Source organism: Amblyraja radiata, chromosome 19, assembly GCF_010909765.2.
Source record: "Amblyraja radiata isolate CabotCenter1 chromosome 19, sAmbRad1.1.pri, whole genome shotgun sequence".
Taxonomy (NCBI): Eukaryota; Metazoa; Chordata; class Chondrichthyes; order Rajiformes; family Rajidae; genus Amblyraja; species Amblyraja radiata.
In genome coordinates, this window is record NC_045974.1 from 42,526,338 (window position 1) to 42,546,430 (window position 20,093).

A 20,093-nucleotide genomic window follows, 5' to 3' on the forward strand; every position below is an offset into this window, starting at 1 on the left:
AGTAAAGTGAATGCTGTCGGCACTTAATTTTGGAACTCAGCACTCCAGGTAATCCTTTCCTTCGTCCTTTACAGTTGCATTTAACCAACGGCAATGAAAGTCTTATCGTCTCCAAAGCCTCCTCATCATTGCTATTTTAAGTGATGATCCAGAAGTTACAACTTATTTTGTGTCGATTGCCATTGTCTGTAGCCATGTTTTGAACTTTGGAGAAACTACAAAACAAAGTAGACACAAAATGCTGGAGTAACTCAGCGGGACAGGCAGCATCTCTGGATAGAAGGAATGGGTGACGTTTCGGGGTGAGACCCTTCAGACTGAGTTATTCCAGCAAGTTGTGTCTATCTTCAGTGTTAACCAACATCTGCAGATCCTTAATACACTGAAAAATAAAGTGTTGGAAATACCAGCATGTCTGGCAGCGTTAATATTTCAGGCCAACAATCCTTCATCAGAAATTTCTAGAGAACTTTAATATTGCAAATGTTTACAGGAAATGCAAAGTTCTTTTTGAAAAGGTCTTCATCCTGACTCCGAGGCAAAGTAGATGCTTCCATGTAGGTGGATTAACAGGCATTTTCCTCGGATCACGGGGTGCCTGGTTGATGAAGGACAAGCTAGCAGGAAAGGTAAAGGAGTAGTTGTTAGAAAGGCTCTCAGGAGGATGTACCCACCCAGTGTGTTCAGGAAGCAATTCCTTTCCTTCACCCTGAGCAACAATATTCCTCATGCTGCGCACACTTCAAGAAGCAAGCTCACTGACATTTTCCATCTGTTATATCAACAACTGCAACCCCAGACCAATACCAAAGGGGCGCAGCGGTAGAGTTGCTGCCTTACAGCCCCTGCAGAGACCCAGGTTCAATCCCGAATACGGGTGCTGTCTCTACGGAGTTTTACGTTCTCCCCGTGACCGCGTGGGTTTTCTCCGAGATCTTTGGTTTCCTCCCACACTCCAAGAGCTGTAAGGCAGCAACTCTAATGCTGCGCCACCTTGCATTCTAGTTTCTAATAAAATAGCTGAGATGGAATATGAGATTTGAATTGGTGCTTGTTGTTTGAATGTGTTGAATCTATGAAGATTATACAGAAAATGTTGATGTCATTGATAGTGGTTGTACAAGATCATTGAATTTTGTGAAATCCTGCATTTAACTCCTCGGAATCTGAATCCTGCACACGGCCTCTCGTGCCATGTTGGAAAAGGGTGAAGCCATCATACTGTCTGATATGATGGCTTTCTTCACAATTCGACTGGTCTGCAACTTTTGTAGTTCCAGTGCATCTTCTAAGAGGCACAGGCTGGCCATAATTAGTGTGGACTAGCTCTAAATGGTACTTACCACTCATGCCATTGGTCTCCTGTTACAGCTTGTAGCTAATGAAACTAGCAGTTGTAGAAATGCTGCCTGACCCGCTGAGATACTCCAGCACTTTGTGTTCCACGCAAGGTTCCAGCATTTCCTTGTGCCACTGTTCAGTTCCTTGTGTCGAGAAGTGTCCAGGCTCTTCTGAGTTTGGCCTGTCTGTGCATCCTTGATTTTTCAACTCTCTTTCACCGGCAACATGTCACTGCTCTTAAACATAACATAGAAACATAGAAATTAGGTGCAGGAGTAGGCCATTCGGCCCTTCGAGCCTGCACCGCCATTCAATATGATCATGGCTGATCATCCAACTCAGTATCCCGTACCTGCCTTCTCTCCATATCCTCTGATCCCCTTAGCCACAAGGGCCACATCTAACTCCCTCTTAAATATAGCCAATGAACTGGCCTCGACTACCCTCTGTGGCAGGGAGTTCCAGAGATTCACCACTGTGGACTTCCTTCATAGATATCTCAGAGTGGAAGATTGCAACCTTCACGTGGTCCGCCCTGTTTCGACTAATGCAATCAACTCGACGTGCACAAACAGAAGATCAAATAGAACAAGTTGTCCTACAACTTTAGGCTGTGCACGCCACACGAAAGAAGAAGATAGATATCTCCATCTTTTGAACTCTGTCTCTTACCTAAGAAGTACATTAACACCTTGGCTTTGCCAAAGCTTTAGATTATTTGATGTAATATTTTTACTTGACTAACTCGTTTATGAAAATTTCTCTTTGGTTGTCGTTGGGATGTCTTAAAGGCAAATTCAAGATATTTTGGGACATCAGTCATTAGACTGCTCAAAACCACCTTGGGAGAAGACAGATCCAGTTATCACTACAAAAGAAATGATTAATCTTACTGTTCAGAGTAAGCTGTGCCATTTTGGTTAGTTCAACTGTTTCTAATAATTTTTAGGTTAATTGGACTCTGTAGGTTGCCCCTAGTGTTGAAAAGTGGATGGAAAAGTCGGATAACATTGAAATAGTACGAATGTCAATGAAAAGATGGTCGGTGAGGACTCAGTGGGCTGAAGGGCCTGTTCCAAGCTGTATCTCTAAACAAAACTAAATTGTAGCAGTACCTGGATCTGCAGCCACTTAACATTCTCTCAAATTTGATTAAACCATTTGAACCTCATTCACTGTACCCACTATTCCAGGTGTGGACTCCTATATATCAGCAAGGCCAAGCTCGACGATCGTTTTGCTGAACACCTCCACTCAGTCTGCCTAAACCTACATGATCTCCTGGTTGCAAAACACTAACTCCCCCTCCCACATGGACCTTACTGTCCTGGGCCTCCTCCATTATCAGAGTGAGGCTCAGCACAAATTGGAGGAACAGCACCTCATATTTTCACTTGGGCAGCCAACAATCCAGCGATATGAATATTGACATCTAAATTCAAGAAACCATTACTCTCCCACTCTCTCCATCCCTCCCCCATCCTAGTTCTCAGTCCTCCTGATTAAATATTACTGATTGTATGTCTCATTGTCACTTCCCCTCAGCTAACAATGAACCATTCTACATTTCCTTATTGCGTGCTTTGATCTGTTTTCACACCTTACCCTTCCATATCTCTAGACCCCCTTTCCCCTGTTTCTCTGAAGAAGGGTTTCGACCGAAACATCACCCATTCCTTCTCTCCAGAGATACTGCCTGACCCACTGAGTTACTCCTGCATTTTGTGATTATCTTCAGTGTAAACCAGCATCTGCAGTTCCCTCCTACACATTGAAGAGTCTGGACGTGTACATTGGCAGCAACTGTTAATAGCATGTGTAACACGTGACAAATCAATGGAATTAATGCAGAACTACAGGTGCTAACACAAAGACTTCCTCCTGTGCCAATTGCCCAACTTGCAGAATGCCCATTTTTTTCAAAATTCTGAAATTATTTGCAGTGATGCTTTGAAAGCCTTGGACTTTTCAATTTATCACTACTCTGTAAATATGCAGAACATAATGTCTTTGAAACTGAGAATGAAAACTTAGGAAGGTAAAAATGTTGACATAAAGCCAACGTCAAAAAGGTATTTTGGCCTGTAAAGCTATTTTTGTCAAGAATGTACTGAATTCTAACCATGGGATTTTATATTTGTGTAAGTTAATGGACATTTCAAGGGCCTGTTTTTTCAGCGGACTGCCGGCGACTGTCAAGTTTGCGGCACTCGCCTGAAAAACCGAGAACTGGAATGGCGATTGTCAGAGTGACACGGACACAAGGCGGGGGCCAGGGAAAGCGGGGGAGTGCTGTCTGAAATTCACACGGTGCAAAGCCAAGGTGATATAGACACACACCGCGATGAACGGGAAGGTTAAGACGGCTCGCACAGTGTACGGTAAGTTCTTTAAAAGGGGGGGGGGAGGGGAGAAGGAGTGGAGACACTTTTAAGAAGCCAGGCAACTTTTAATAAGCCAGAGATACACAGCTGTGAAGTTTAGCGGGCATTTAACATTAGCGGTCGTTTTCCTTGGTTCTGAAAACACGTGTTTACGTTTTTTCCCCCCAAGGAAAATGCCCGGTCAGCAAAGGCGATTAACTAAACGACTACCTTGACTGCCTACAACTACATGGCGACCCCACTACCACTGTACCTACGACTACAGGATTATCAATTTTTCCATGGCGACTAAGTTTTGGTCGCCGGAAATGTTTGAACATGTTGAAAAATTTGCAGCAATCATACTGAGGCGGCAACTAGTTCCCAGAAAGCGGGAACTCCTCGCGACCATGAAGGAGACTCACCAGAGACCACCAGCGAACATGTGGCAACCATGTGGTGAGCGCAGAGTCTCCTGCACTCACCTAAAAAGTCGCCTAAGTCTGCTGGTAATATAATTTATGCGTACTAGGTTTTACACATCACACGATTTCACAGTAGCTACATTTATCTTGTCCATGAACCCACAATGTGCTCCAAATATCTGCCAACTTCATCACTTGGAAATTTGTTTCAAGAAGTCAATAGACAATAGGTGCAGGAGTAGGCCATTTGGCCCTTTGAGCCAGCACCACCATTCAATGTGATCATGGCTAATCATCCACAATCAGTACGCCGTTCCTGCCTTCTCTCCATATCCCTTAATGGGCCTGTCCCACTTAGGCGACTTTTTAGGCGACTGCAGGAGACTATGCATTTGCCACATGGTCGCCACGTGGTCGCCACATGTTCGCGGGTGGTTGCCGTGGAGTCGCCTTCATGGTCGTGAGGAGTTCCCACATTCTGAAAACGAGTCGCGGCTTCATTATGGTCGTCGTGAATTTTTCAACATGTTTGATCTGCATCTCTTTTGTCTTCAAATATCTGCAACAACATTTGGAGCCATTATTACCAGTTTTATCTCAGATTTTTTTTTTCTCTTTCTTGTCAGCACTTTATGTGACCATTATATTGGCTGCAATGTGTGATGGTAATTGGGGGGACAAATGTCTGACCCACCAGGCATGCGGCGTTTTTTGTATTCCAGTTCATTCACAGATGCACCGCAAGATGTGTTGATTTATTAGGGCTTGCAATTTTAATTCCGACTGTTATACCTTTCAGCTCTATCTCCACTTGCCTGATGAAACCATGTGCAAGCAGCTTAAGGAGGAAGTTAGGGTGGGGTAGAGAAGGACATGTCGAACCTAAACGTGGTGATAGATTAATAAATCCCCTAATAGCTCTGCTCATTCTGCAGAAGGAAGAGGTCCAGAAGGGTGGCGATGTGGAAGAGGTCCAGGGGGCGCCGCACGATGGCTGCCTCGCCAACGGTCTGTCTTTGTCTCTTTCCTTCTTTGTGTTTTTAGGTTGTTGTAAAAGGTATGTTTTAGTTTATCTTTAGTTTTGTATTGGGGGTGGGGGGGGGAGACAAACTGTTCTTATCTCTTTCCTGCGACTTTTTCTGTGTCATATCTCCGTCCGCACTGCGGCTTAACATAATGGAGTTGGCGGCCTCTTGATTGCGACTTCTAGAGCTCCAAAACCGTGGAGCCAGCGGACTTTAACATCTTGGAGCGGGCGATCCCTTTGCCAGGGGTCGGCCTCTGGTGCACCAATCAACAGGAGCTGCGGACTTTAACATCGTTGAGCTCGCAGTCCCTGGTTAGGGACCAACTTCGAGGGCTCCAAGCCGCAGGAGTTCGACTGCCCCGATGCGGGAGCTGAGACAACCCGACGTGGGAGTTCGATCGCCGGCTGCGAATGGTTCGACTCCCCCGACCGCGGGAGGAAAAAGATAAGACTTTGCTGCCTTCCATCACAGTGGGGAATGTGGAAGAGCTGCTGTGGTGGATGTTTATTTCAACTTTTTATGTAGTTGTGTGTCTTGTTGCTTTTTTTGGTATGACTGTATGGCAAAACTAATTCCTCGTTTGTTGCAAAACATACTTGGCTAATACATTATAATTATGATTAATATTACAGCGCCAGAGACCCGAGTTTGATTCTTCCCAGTTCTACGACCAGTCTGACTGTCCTCGAATACATTTTATCTCTTTGCTTTGTCGTTACCTTCTCCTAGCTGACAATGACCTATTCTACATTCTCCTTGAACAACATATTCAGAGGGAAGCTGGATAAACAAATGATGGAGAAGGTAATAGAAGGATATGTTAATGGGGTTGGCTGAAGAAAGGCAGGCACAGGTTCCTGGGAGTATAAATACCAACCAGGACCTGTTGAGCTGAATGGCCTGTTTTTGCACTGTAATAATTCCTCTAATTCATTGACTGCAAAAGGGCAGCACAGTGGCATAGCTGACAGAGCTGCCACCTCACAGTGTCAGAGAACCGGGTCCAATCCTCACCTTGGGTGTTGCCTGTGTACAGTTTGTACATTCTCCCTGTGACTGCGTGGGTTCCCTCTGGGTGCTCTGATTTCTTCCCACATCCCAAAGACGTGAGGTTTGTATGTTAATTGGCCCTCTGTAAATTGCCCCTAATATGTAGAAAATTACTCTGCCCAAGTTAGCTGCCTGCCCCTGTTCTCCAGTTACGTCCGCACCCGGGCGGTGTTAGAAAGGGACTAGCTGCTGTCCACAGGCGCCCTGGGGGAATTTCTGGGACCGCTGGGCTCTGCAAGGGGTGGAATGCATCCTTGAAAGGATTGTAATATAGTTGTTTAAGATTGTAAAATTTAGGAATATCTGTTTAGATAATTGGGTGAATTTATATCATGGTGGTGAATTTGTTTGGTATTGTATATATTATTGCAATAATTGATTAACTTTATATTTGTTTTTAAAAAAAAGTGTAGAAAGTGGGATAACAGGTGTGAACGGGTGATTGATGGTCGGCATGGACTCGGTGGGCCGATGGGCCTGTTTCCGTGCTTTGTCTCTAAACTAAACTAAACCAGACAATTCATATTAAGGTGTGCTGTGAGATTTAGCAGGAGTCAATTTGCGGGAGACATGCAGGACAAATGAGCCCACTCAGCAGCATGTGTCAGGGTCATTGTATTTTCTTCAGAATTGCATTTTGTGGTTAATCTGGCACATTTTTATTTTTAAGGCTGAACTGCAAAGTGTGCAATAACAGCAAAAGTTAGATGGTTCCTCTTTCAATCAGTGTCAGTCATTCTGTGTAAGTGAGGGAACATAACCCACGAACATCCTGCAGGGTTGCACAACACTACGACTGGTACTAATTCAGCACTCTCACTTATATAAGACCATAACCCAGCAAGGATCCCAGTGGGTAAGGGACAACACTTTTTTTTTAAAGAAAGCTTGAAAAGGTTTCTTTTTGGATAGTTTGTTCAAAATGGGGCAAAGGTCCTAATCTTATAAACTGAGATTTCGGTGTGAATTGAAAGCTGGTGTTCGATGAAATTAAAGGGATGAGTAATAGTGAAACTACAACGGTTTAACTGTTTGTGGGCGTTGAGTGGGTTAGGAGGTAACCATTCTGAGTCTCTGAGTCAGAAGATTGTGGGTTTAAACCTCACTCCAGGATCGAAATCTAGACACTTGCTCCAGTGCAGCACGGAGCGATTGAGACACAGTGGTTGGTGGGTACATGTCATGACATCAGTTGGTGAATAATGCCCAATTGACAATATTTTTGTGATCATTTGTAGTACTTAAATTGTACAAGCTTGGACTATGGTATTGCGTCAATCTTCCTAGCACGTTCCAAACTTCTCCCTGTCAAAGTCATCTCCTACCCTCCCTTCCATCAGTACCTCCAAAATCATCTAATCCTCACCCATGATCTCCTCTGATTTTCTCTTCCTGACTATTCCCCCTCCCCTACCTTCACCAATTTTCTGCTTATGTTTAAGATACCGCATGGAACCGGGCTCACCAAGTTGGCGCCAGCCGTTGATCACTCATTCATTATAGACAATCGACAATAGGTGCAGGGGTAGGCCATTCTGCCCTTTGAGCCATTCAATGTGATCATGACTGATTAGTTCCATATTATACCACTTTTGCAACCTCCACACATCAGGGACACTTTACAAAGACAATTAACCTACAAACCTGCACGTCTTTGAAATGTTGGAGGAATCGAAAACCTGAGGGCATAAGTTTAAGGGGAAAGAATTTAAAGGAAACTGAGGGGTAACTTTTTCACACTAAGGGTGGTGGGTGTATGTAACGAGCTGGAGAAGGTAGTTGAGGCTGGGACTATCGCAACGTTTAAAAAGCAATTAGACAGGCACATGGATAGGACAGGTTTAGAGGGAAATGAGCCAAACACCTGCAAGTGGGACTAGTGTAGATGGGCTATGTTGATCGGTGTGGGCAAGTTGGTCAGAAGGGTCCAGTGTTTCCACACTGAATGACTCTGACTCCAGAGCACCCCCGAGAAACCCCACACAGTCACAGGGAGAACGTACAAACTCCACACAGACGGCACTCATAGTTAGGAACAAACCGAGGTCTCTGGCACTGAGGCAATAGGTCAACTGCTGCATCACTGGTCTTCTTCACGCTTTCCTTCTCCTTCAATGTTTTACAACACCAATGCATTTTTTCCTTGTGACATTTCCCCGCTTCTACTTGTCTATTTTAAGATAAACCAATTCCCTCTCCAACTAATTCTCTGCTTGCCATTCCTGACCTTTAACCCCTATGCCATATTGTGGAAAACAAAGGCTTACCATGTGATTTGAACCAGGATGTGTGTAAAGTCCAGGACCAGTAATGAGTCAGTGTTTTATTGTCATGTCCCAGATAGGACAATGAAAGCATTGCGCACATCAGAGCTGTGGCTTTGAAACAAACTGGCATGAGTATCTCCATGCATGGAGCACTACCTCAACATGTATAATTTACAAACCATTAAGATGGCACCTCCTGATGGAACCACTCCATCGAGGGGCTCCATCATAGGGGCAGCCTCGCCAGCAGCTGTTAGTCCTTTCACCCTTTTTGTTATTTTTAGTGTGTCTAAAAGTATGTTCTAAAGGTTTCTTAGACTTGTTTATGTGGGGGGGGGTGGTGGAATAGGGGGAAACTGTTTCCCAGTCACTTACCTGGATGGAGATGCGTCTTTTCTCTGAGTCGCATCTTCGCCCCTCCCCTCGCGGCCTACCAACTGGATTGGTGTGGCCTTTCCTACCGGAGACCAACCAGAGCTTCAGCAGCGGGCGCAGCGCTGATTTACCATCGCGGAGTGGGTGGTGCCTTGCTGGGAATCGCCTGTGTTGGAGCTCTGGAGTGTTGGGCCTGCTGACTTTAACACAGTGGAGTTGTGGTCTGCGGAGCTTCTAGCCGTGGGCGCAACATTGACTTTAACATCACGGAGGCCTGGGATCATTTGCCGGGGATCACCAGTGTTGGAGCTCCGCCCAGCTTGGCCTGTGGACTCGGAAGCCGCGGTCTCCGGTAGGAAGCTCCAAGCCGCGAGTGTGTTCCGATACATTCCGACATCAGAGTTCCGATCATCCCGGCGAGAGGGCCTGTACATCGGGCCGTCTGTAGCGGCGACTGCGGAGGGTTCAAAGGCCACGACCACGGGTGAACAAAGAGGAAGATGACTGAACTTTATTGCCTTCCCTCACAGTGGGAAACGTTGATTCCGCTTTGGGGGATGTTCATGTAAAATTCTATCATGTGTGTTCTCTTTATTTGTATGGTAACTCAAATCTCACTGTACCAATTGGTGCATGTGACAATAAGTGTAACCTGAACTTGAACCCAGAACTCTTCCTGTTCAAATGAAGGCTGGTAAACTTGCTGGCTGCTTTGTTAGAAAGCAAAGCTCTGCTCTGCTCTAATTTTGCTTTCTGTCAAAGTCTGTCACAAACTTTTTCTGGAGTGGTGTCTCTAAACCACATCATCCAATGTCTAATCTCCATTCAGGCCTCTCTGCACTATACACCTGTAACAGGTAACTGTTGGCATGTGAGAAATCTGTAATCACGGAGGGCTTGTTCCAGCACTATCTGTCCAATTGAACAAGCTTTCCCTGAAGTTTTCAAAGCCAAAGAAATGCAAGTTACGTTTCTGCAACATTGCCTTCATGTAGGTGTTTAATCTGTCCAATTTTATTCACTTTTGTTGAAGTATTTCTGTTTGGTAAAGATTAATGTTGATGAGTATCTCAGGGACAATTGTATAAGGATGACATGGGTTAACAATTAAAACTCAAACTATACCCAAGTTTTACACAGAATTAGTATGCTCCCAAGACAATAGCTTTTTTCACTCAGAAAAGAAGGGCTCCTTCAAACACCTCTATCTGGATGTTTCCTCCCAGTTTTATACATGAACATTAGGACATAAGAAGTCAAAATAGGAGTACACCGTTTGTTTGCTTTATCCTTTCCCTACTCCACATATTGAACAGATAAAAGCTGATCTTTCATCACTTTCCTGCACTAACCTCATAAGACCTATTCCCTGTGTGCCCAAATAATTATGTCTCTATCTTGATGTAGTCTATGATCGAATCGCCATATACCTCTATCCTAGAGATATACGTAGTTTCAACATCTTCTGGGTTTGGTCCCGACTACGGGTGCTGTCTGAAGTTTGTACGTTCTCCCCGTGACCTGCGTGGGTTTTCTCCGAGATCTTCGGTTTCCTCCCACACTACAAAGACGTACAGGTTTGTAGGTTAATTGGTTTGGTTAATTGGCTTGATAAAGAATGTAAAATTGGCCAAGTTGGCGATATGCAGAGTACTGCCCTGCTGACTACAAAACTCAGAAGGTTCTGGATGAACAGGTTTCTTTTTATCTCTGTCCTAAATGTTCAACAGCTTATTTTGAGATTACGACTCTCATTCCCAAGCCAGTGGGAGATATCAATTCCATGTACTTGTTAAAGAAGGAACTGCAGATGCTGGAAAATCGAAGGTAGACAAAAGTGCTGGAGAAACTCAGCGGGTGCAGCAGCATCTATGGAGCAAAGGAAATAGGTAACGTTTCGGCCCAAAACATTGCCTATTTCCTTCGCTCCATAGATGCTGCTGCACCCGCTGAGTTTCTCCAGCACTTTTGTCTACCTTCAATTCCATGTACACCCTGTCAAGCCACTATGGTATTTGTATGTTTCAATGAGTCCAAATATTGTGCATGTTCTAGTTTATCTCTGCTAATCTGGCAGTCACCGCCCCATGAATCACTCTGGCGAACCTTTGCTGCACTCCCTCTTTTGCAAGTATATCATTCATGGGTAAGGATAGTTACCTATACACACTATTCCAGATGCAGTCTTGTCAGAGTACAATAGACTTGCTGCAAGCCTTCTCCACTCGTGTAATTCAATCCTCAGGATGAAAACCACCATATGACTTGCCTTCCTAATTGCTTGCTGTACCTTCAATTTAACGTTCAGTGATTTGTGTACAAGGGCACCCATTCTGCTCTGAATATTATCTCCTTTCAATCTCTGATTAGTTTAAATTGGAAATGTACACAACTTAAAATGGAATTTCATAAAACTTTACTGGGTCTAGATCCTCAAACTGTCTCTCTGTGTAAGTATCATTGATGCTGGGACTCCAATGGTTCACCATCACCTTAGTATTAATTATGGATTGGCTGAACATTGTCCCATTGGCAATGTCAGAAATGTGTAGGAAGGAACTGCAGATGCTGGTATACACTAAAGATAGATGCAAAATGCTGGGGTAACTCCGTGGGACAGGCAGCATCTTGGATAGAAGGAATGGGTGACGTTTCAGGTCGAGACCCTTGTTTAGACTGAGAGTCGGGAGAGGGAGACAAAGAGATAAGGAAGGGTAACGTGTGAAAATGAGGCATCAAAGGCGATGGGGTTCAAGGAAATGGTAGACTAGATCATTGTTAGCTCGGAGAAGGTGACAACAAAGCATACAGAGAAAAAATTAATCAGCGGGACGGTCAGACTGGTCAGAGAACTAGGAAAGGGGAGGGATGGAGAGAGGAAGTCAATGTCAGAAATGTCCATATCCCAGAGATAGATATCATTTTTTTAATATTTCAGAATTTCTAGGATAGAACAGCAGAAATCAAAATCTTTCTTTTGGGCGCAAAAGAGTTAATTTTGTGTAATAAGGATAATTGAGTGCATCAGTTCAGAATGCTTGCATTGAATGTGGCAATACATGTAAGCAAAAACTGTGCAGCAGTAGCCTTGACTGAGAATTTCATGCAGAGCTAGAGTGGACTAGGGCCACCATTTGCCTGACAAGGCCAAAGGACTCTACTGCTGACATAAATCTGACTCGGGCAGTTCTCCAAACTCCTTCCTCTCCATGCTGCCACTGGGATTTTAAAGAAAACATTAAAAATAACCTGGGATGGTGCACAGAAAACACCAAGAATTAGATTAATTGGCATGGCTTTAGATGGTTGGGCACAGTTGGGGAAAGTGTCAGTCTTAGATGAATCCCTACCAAGTATGAGTGTCCATGCAATTAGCTGTTCGAACTCTAACCCTTGCAGAATAATTAATGAATAACAGAAGGGATCAGGACAAAGACACAAACTGATTTGGTGAGTCCTAGCAAGTAATACATCAAAGAATGTTGTAATTGGCCCTGTGGCTTTCATTCTTTGCCCTATTTCTTTCAATTCATTGACTCAAAATAATGGGTTCATGTTCATTATCAACAGGTTTAAGGACTAAGATTCCAACACTCCAACAAAGCTCTGGTTGTGCTTGTGGCTAAGTAGTAGGTGTAGACCTGAGTGCACATGCTTGAAAAGCAAGCTGGTCGCTTAATAGCGGGCTTCAACCTCTTTGCAAGTTCGACTGCAAAAGTTTCAAATCTCTTCTTAGCCAAGATTTCCTAAATTTAATGATGTTGGAGTACAGCTGGTATGGGCAGGTAGGTTGTTGTTTAGAGAACTCGTTTGCATTGTAACAAAGCATTGTGGACCAATCCTTAATTTATAACGGTCTCCAATGATAGCTATGCACTAATTTAGCACGCTATCTATTTCCATGTGAATGCAGTGTTTGTATCCTAATTAATTACTTAATAGAGGTATATGCAGAATCGCAGCAGAGCTCAGATTTTGTGTGGGTCTCATCATTTTGTCTTTCTGCTGCTCTTGCACAAAATGCCGAGTGTGATGGAGAACAGTTTAGCAGCTTCTCATTTTGCAAAGGCTCTTGTGGATTGTGGTAAGATGCAGCACTGAGCGATTCCCTCAGTTGAATGTGAATAAGAAAATTGGAACAAGTTGCAATTCTCGAACAAATGTTAATACTGAAAAGTAACGTAAGTTGGTGCCATTATCAAGGGACAGGTACACAATGCAAACCCGTGTGGTTTCACTTTAACAATGGCTTTTAACGATATATGTACCAACTTGAAAAGTAATAGCAAAATTTAAAAAACTACAATTCATTGCAAATTTTCATTGGGTGTCACAAATTAATTAGTTTTGGACCCTTTAATTGTCAAGGATGAAAGAAGGAAGTCTTTCGGTAAGAACTCTGCACATTTGGATGAGCTCTGGAAATGCAGGATATTAGTCACTGTACAGTCTCATAACATGAATTCCCAGCTCCCTATACTTTTATATATTCACCTGGAAGAACTAATGTATTTTTATGTTACATATTTCACAAATTTGTGATCTATTACAGTTCCTGTGGTATATTTGTAAATGTATTAACTATGTAATAGAAAGAAGATACAACTTTGATAGAAATAATAACGCATCTAAAAAGTTTAATGCTTGCAAAAGTGGACATTAAAAATAATTATTAAATTTATATAAATTATGTTTTCCAATAACATAGCATTACTTTAGAAAGCTGAGATTTGCAATTATTAAATAATCATAATTATGAATTGTATGTATGCTCTATAATGTTATTCTTTTTTCCATTTGAACAATTTCTAATACCATGTTTGGTTCCCATATTTTACTGGGATATAATGCTTTGGTATTTACGCTGGTTGTGAATTTTGGAGCCCTAGTTTTTCTATTAAGATGCCTAATTAGAGTTGTACCTTTCAGCAGGATTCTCAATATGTGTTTAGTTTGGACAGCGATTAAGACTGGTATTATAATGCAAGATGGCTCAGAAACGTGATGGGCACTTTCTGTCAAAGCCTGGGGTTCTTTGAGCATTATTATTACATTCCACTCAATGCTGCAAAAATAGCAAATAAAATTATAACAAAGAACAGAATTGGAGTGGGTGTCCACAAGGGCAGCCTGGTGGCGCAGTGGTAGAATTGCTGCCTTACAGCGCCAGAGACCCGGAATTGATCATGGCTACGGGTGCTGTCTAAACAGAGTTTGTACGCTTTCCCCGTGACCTACTTCGGTTTTCTCCGAGATCTTCGGTTTCTACCCACACTCCAAAGATGTACAGGTTTGTAGGTTAATTGGTTTGGTATAAATGTAAAAATTGTGCCTAGTGTAGGATGCTGTTAGTGTGCTGGGATTGTTTGTCGCTGCGGACTGGGTGGGCTGGAGGGGCTGTTTCAACACTATCTCTAAACTAAGTGTATTTGATGAATAAGCAAAGATCTAGAAATGTTTCCGCCAGGCTTGTGGCTGTCAAGATGGCAGCTGCCTTTTTCTTTCATGCTTAGTATCTGCAATAGACTCCAATTTGCAAGGAGTCATTTTATCTTGGAGGCCAATGAGGTTTTCTGTGTCATGAAAGAAAGCTTATCTCTGGAAAGAGAGTGGCACTAGATCTGTCACGTGACAAGCTAACATAAGATCCAAGGTGCAGAATACACCCACATCTAGTACAGAGAAGGTTCACCAGACTGATTCCTGGGATGTCAGGACTTTCATATGATGATCAGCCATGATCATATTGAATGGCGGTGCAGGCTCGAAGGGCCGAATGGCCTACTCCTGCACCTATTATTAAAAAAATAAATATATATATATATTTATTTTCTAATCTTTAACTGATTTTGTCTGAATAAGGCTCTGTGGTCTTAACCTGTGGCTGTGGGCAGCTTACAGTGGAGGAGATGGCAGGGGTGGGGGGGGGGGGGGGGGGGGGGGTGTGTAGTTGGGAGATGGAGGCAAGGATGATAGGTGGAAACAGATATAATTGGAAAAACAGGGGCATACAAAGGTAGATGTGGGGAGGTGGGTGTGAACGTAGACACACAAGCTGAAGGATGATATTGTGGAGCAATTACTAGACTCCTACTGGACTGGACTTCCTTAAGTAAGGAAAGTGATGTGTAACAAGATTTGATGGGGGAGGTAAACTGTGTGGGTGACAGGAATTAAATGGGTGATGGAGGCAAATAGTTAGAGGCGAATATGTGGTTAATAGTTAGAGGCGAATATGAAAAACAGGAGTGGGTGGTTCTAAATAGAGAAAGAGATGAACACATGGGGTATGGGTTACCTGAAGTTAGAAAATGTAATGTTCATACATCCCATTGGGCTGAAGACAACCACTGTGGAATACGAGGCCACACTTCTTCAAGTTTGTGGTTGAGCTCTTGGTTGCATTTCATTTCAACTCCACACTGACTTGTCCATCCTTGGCCTTCACCACTATGAGCTGAAGGCCAAATGCAAACCTGGGGAACAACACTTCATATTCTGTGTAGGAATGAACTGCAGATGCTGGTTTACACTGAAGGTGGACACAAAATGCTGGAGTAACTCAGTGGGACAGACAGCATATTTGGGTTATAAACTACCCAGGCAGAATACCCAAGTCTGAAGAAGGGTCTCGACCCAAATTCCTACTGCCAGAAGGGTCGAGACCCTTCTTCAGACCTGGGTATTCTGCCTGGGTAGTTTATAACCCACTCGCACTCCTCCCCCACCCACATATCCCTTACTCCACGAATGTCAACTAATCATCAACCAGCCCATGACTTACCCCAGGCCCTCTCCTGTTTATACTAGTTTTCCTCCTTCTTTGCTTTTGCTCCACAACCTGGGACTCAAACCGAATCTTTGTCCATTACTTACCCTCAGCAGATACCACTTGGCCTGCTAAAATACAGCTTGATTTTTGTTCCATGAATTCCATCACAAAGGGTTAAACCTATATTAAGTGCAGAATTTGAAAAGCCAACTTAATTATCTTAATCACCAACCAACTTCAACAAAGTTGACTTTTTTTCTATAATACCATTCTAGCAAATGGACCTTCAAGAGGTCAGCACATCTCCAGTGATGGTGTATTGGACCATTATTGATTTAATCTGCATTAAATCTTCTGTCTGAGTAGTTTCCTGCTGTGATGAAAGAATGGTGCCACATTAAATTAGTTGATGTTAGTGCTGATTGCCAAAACATTCTTTCACTCCACACTTATCAGTGTAGGGTTGTTAGTATTTACTTGATTGGGCACATACAAAGGTCTGTGCTTCAAAGCTTCTTGTACCTTGCACTAGGAGAATATCACTCTCGCATCTAACGTGTCTGAGTGCTCAGTGTGATCTTCCGCTGGCGCAGGGCACAAGAAATCTTCCATGCCTTTGAAGCAAAGGCCTCTGTGTCATGTATCTTGGTATTGAGAGGAAGAGCTCTCATTGCAATTACAGTTGATAGGAATAATATTAAATGAAATCATACACTTTTTATATAAATTACTCAGCACAGTAAGAATGGTTGAGAAGAAGCCTCCCCAAAAATATTAATATTTAATATCATTTTCTGTGCATTAAGCAATAAATAAAATATAAACCATTTGTTTGTGAGCATTGGCGCTTAACATGAAGTGTAACATGATAAGGTTATTATAACCATGTTAAGGATTTAAATCTTCTTTTGTGATAGAGAATATCAATATTTAACAAAAGGTCCCTTGCCACTGCAAGTAAGGATTTCTTTGTTGGGTTTCGGTACATATGACAATAAAACACCCTTGACTCTTGACTTGTTCACAGTTTATTTTTTAATTTCTTGGTACTTCCCTCCCGAGTCATAACAATCAGCAGAATGACAGAACGCTGCTGATTGCATAAGGGTCAGACTAACGATTTCAGCACTTTTAACAAGCAAAAAGCTTCACGATTCCTGATAGTGCACTCTGTAAATAAGTAGTTTGAGAGAATGTATCTTCCTCCTTTACTTTTTAATTGGTTCAGTGACCATGATTATAATAAGAATAATCAAAGGCATTCAAGGGTTTAAAAACTAAAGGCCTTTGTCTGGCACCATTGCAGTTGGCCTGTGATTTCAGGTAGGAATATTCAGTGAAGTGAACTCTTGCCTTAAGTCAGGACAGTGTTTTCTATCTTGCTATGAAATGGTATGAATGGAGTGTGAATAATTCTGTTGTCTTTTTGGTTGCTGTTGTATTCAAGGTTTTTTTTTTGTATATGTCCCCTGGTGGGTTAGTGAAGAAGTTAGATATACTTATGTTGGTGTTTGGCAAGAATGGGTTGGGTTTAAACCCTGGCTAGCATTAAGTTTGCCTGATGGTTCCTATACAGCACAAAATAGTATTGTTCACCAGTTATTTATATAATCTCACTGGTCGTATTTCTGGGTCTGGTCTCCCTGTAGGAGTAACTGGAACAAAGCAGTGTTGCCAGACTAATATTTGCACTTATTATTCATTAGATCTTTTGATTTCCAGCTTTGGCACAAAACACATTCAACAAAGTTTATTTTTCATAAATAGAGGAGGAATAAATTGATGTCTGAAGTTAAATTGAAACTATAACCTGTATTCTCCACATTCAAGTTCATGACCAAGTGATTTCTGACTCGTGTGTTTCTGCTCTTCTTTACCCTCATTATGTATGATTATATCAATTTCTGTTTCTGTTTTAGCTTGCAAATTGTTAGCTAAGCAAAGGAAATGATTGCAATGAAATAGCACACATCCTCATTAGATCTATCCTCATTATTTGGCCAAAGAGCCAACATATTGTTAGGCCGCTACTTTTATTGCATTGTTGGTTAGTGTACAATTCTGTCAGGTCACACTTGATTTAATTTTGCAATTAATATTGCAATCATGTTTGCCAGCATTTACTGGATTCCACTTGAAATTTAGTTATCTCACATAATTGGTCATTTTAATTAAGGAACAAAGGCATTCTTCAATTAGTAAGGCTAACCAGAAATTAGATAGATGAGCCTTTCAAACTTTAATCTTATGAATAAATTCCTATTCCTGTAATTATAAATAACTCCACTGTATGAGTAGTTTATCTAGATACATTGTTAATTAAATGTTACTGAAGTATTAGAGTTTCAATTGCACTGTTCAAGGTTTGCTTTTATTTGTGATCTGAAAAAAATGACAGTAAGTAATTGGAAAATGACACGATTCAAGTCAAGAGATTTTTATTGTCATATGTACTGGAATGGAACAATGCAATTCTTACTATCCCCAGCAGCACAACAGGCGTGTGCTCACAGTACTCAATACATAATATATAAGCAAAGAAAAGTTCAAAAAGTCTAATGCAAAACCAAACAAAGTCCTAAGTACAACCCAGGCAGCTTGTAGATCAGAGTTGAGTTGGAGTTAGTGGTGTTCAATAGCCTGATGGTTGTTGGGAAGAAGCTGTTCCTGAACTTAGAAGTTATAGTTTTCAAACTCCTGAACCTTCTTCCTGATGGCAGGAATGAAATGAAAGTGTGGGCCCGATGCTGGCTGCTTTTTAGTGACACCACCTCTTAAAGACCCTTATGATTCTGGGAAGTCCATAACCCTGATGGACCAGGCAGTGTTCACCATCTCTTGCAACCTCCTTCACTCTTGGGCATTTGAGTTGCTAAACCAGACAGTACACTGAACCAAGCTCTCTACCGTACACTTGTGGAAGTCCTAGATAGTATTCGTTGACATATCGAATCTCCTCAATCTTCTACGGAAGTAGAGGCAGTGTTGGCGTTTCCTTCTGATTGCATCAATGTGCTGAGTCCAGGACACATCCTCAATGATATGCATAGCCAAGAACCTGAAGTTGTTGACTCCCTCCACCATGACCCGTTGATGAACTCAGGTGTTTGGTCCTCAGCCTTCCTCTTCTAAAATCAACAAATAGACAATAGGTGGAGGAGTAGGGCATTCGGCACTTCGAGCCAGCACCGCCATTCACTGTGATCATGGCTGATCATCCACATTCAGTACCCTGCTCCTGCCTTCTCACCATATCCCCTGACTCCGCTACCTTTAAGAGCTCTATCTAACTCTCTCTTGAAAGCATCCAGCAAATTGACCTCCACTGCCTTCTGAGGCAGAGAGTTCCACATATTCACAACTCTCTGAGTGAAAAAGTGTTTCCTCATCTCCATTCTAAATGGCCTACCCCTTGTTCTTAAACTGTGGCCCCTGGTTCTGAACTCCTCCAACATCGGGAACATGTTTCCAGCCTCTAGCGTGCCCAATCGTTTAATAATCTTATATGTTTCCATACCATCGAAGTCACTGCCTCAAAAAGGCTGGCAGTATCATCAAAGACCCACACCATCCTGGCCACACACTCCTCTCCCTGCTACCTTCAGGTAGAAGGTACAGGAGCCTGAAGACTGCAATGACCAGGTTCAGGAATAGCTACTTCCCCACAGCCATCAGGCTATTAAACTTGGCTCGGACAAAACTCTGAACATTAATAACCCATTATCTGTCATTTTGCACTTTATCAGTTTATTTATTCATGTGTTTTGTAATGTCAATGCCTATTATATTCTGTGTGCTGAAGCAAAGCAAGAATTTCATTGTCCTATCAGGGACACATGACAATAAACTTGAACTTGAACTTGAAGATACCCTCTCATCCTTCTAAATTCCAGAGCACACAAACCCAGCCGCTCCATTCTATCAACATATGACAGTCCCGCCATCCCGGGAATTAACCTCGTGAATCAATGCTGCACTCCATCTCCCATCTCCCCCTCCCAATACCATCTGCCCCTCCCCCTCTCTCCTGTAATTTGTCCAACAATGGTGGTGTCGACAGCGAATTTAAAGGTGGAGTTGGAACTGTATCTGGGTAGACATCTACAGTCATGGGTATAGAGTGAGTAGAGCAGGGGGCTGATCACACAGCACTGAGGTGTTCCTGTGCTGATGCTTATCGAGAAGGAAGTGTTGTTGCCAATTCGTACCGTTTGTGTTTTGTTGATGAAGTTGGGGGATACAGTTGTAAAGATATTTACCTTGTTCCGTAAGCTCAGTAATCAGTTTGCAGAGGATGGTGGTGTCGAACACCAAGTTGTAGTCGATGCACAACAGCCTGAAGTATGTGTTATTATTGTTCACATGGACAACTACAGAATGGAGAGCCTGCGAGATCGCACCCCCCTTTGTCTATTGTGCAGATAGGTAGTCGGTCCAGTTTCTTGCTGAGGACGAATTTTGCTGACATGATT

At 42.7% G+C, this 20,093-nt stretch overlaps 1 protein-coding gene across 2 annotated transcripts in view; it reads left to right on the forward strand.

Moving 5' to 3' along the window:
• The first annotated feature begins 12,577 nt into the window (after nucleotides 1-12,577).
• tfec (transcription factor EC) overlaps nucleotides 12,578-20,093 on the forward strand; it is a 97,183-nt gene continuing 89,667 nt past the window's right edge. For both annotated transcript variants that reach the window (XM_033038328.1, XM_033038329.1), the window contains exon 1: nucleotides 12,578-12,634. In XM_033038328.1, coding sequence (XP_032894219.1) covers nucleotides 12,605-12,634 — 30 coding nt within the window. In that variant the 5' untranslated portion in view covers nucleotides 12,578-12,604. The remainder of the gene's footprint in view (nucleotides 12,635-20,093) is intronic.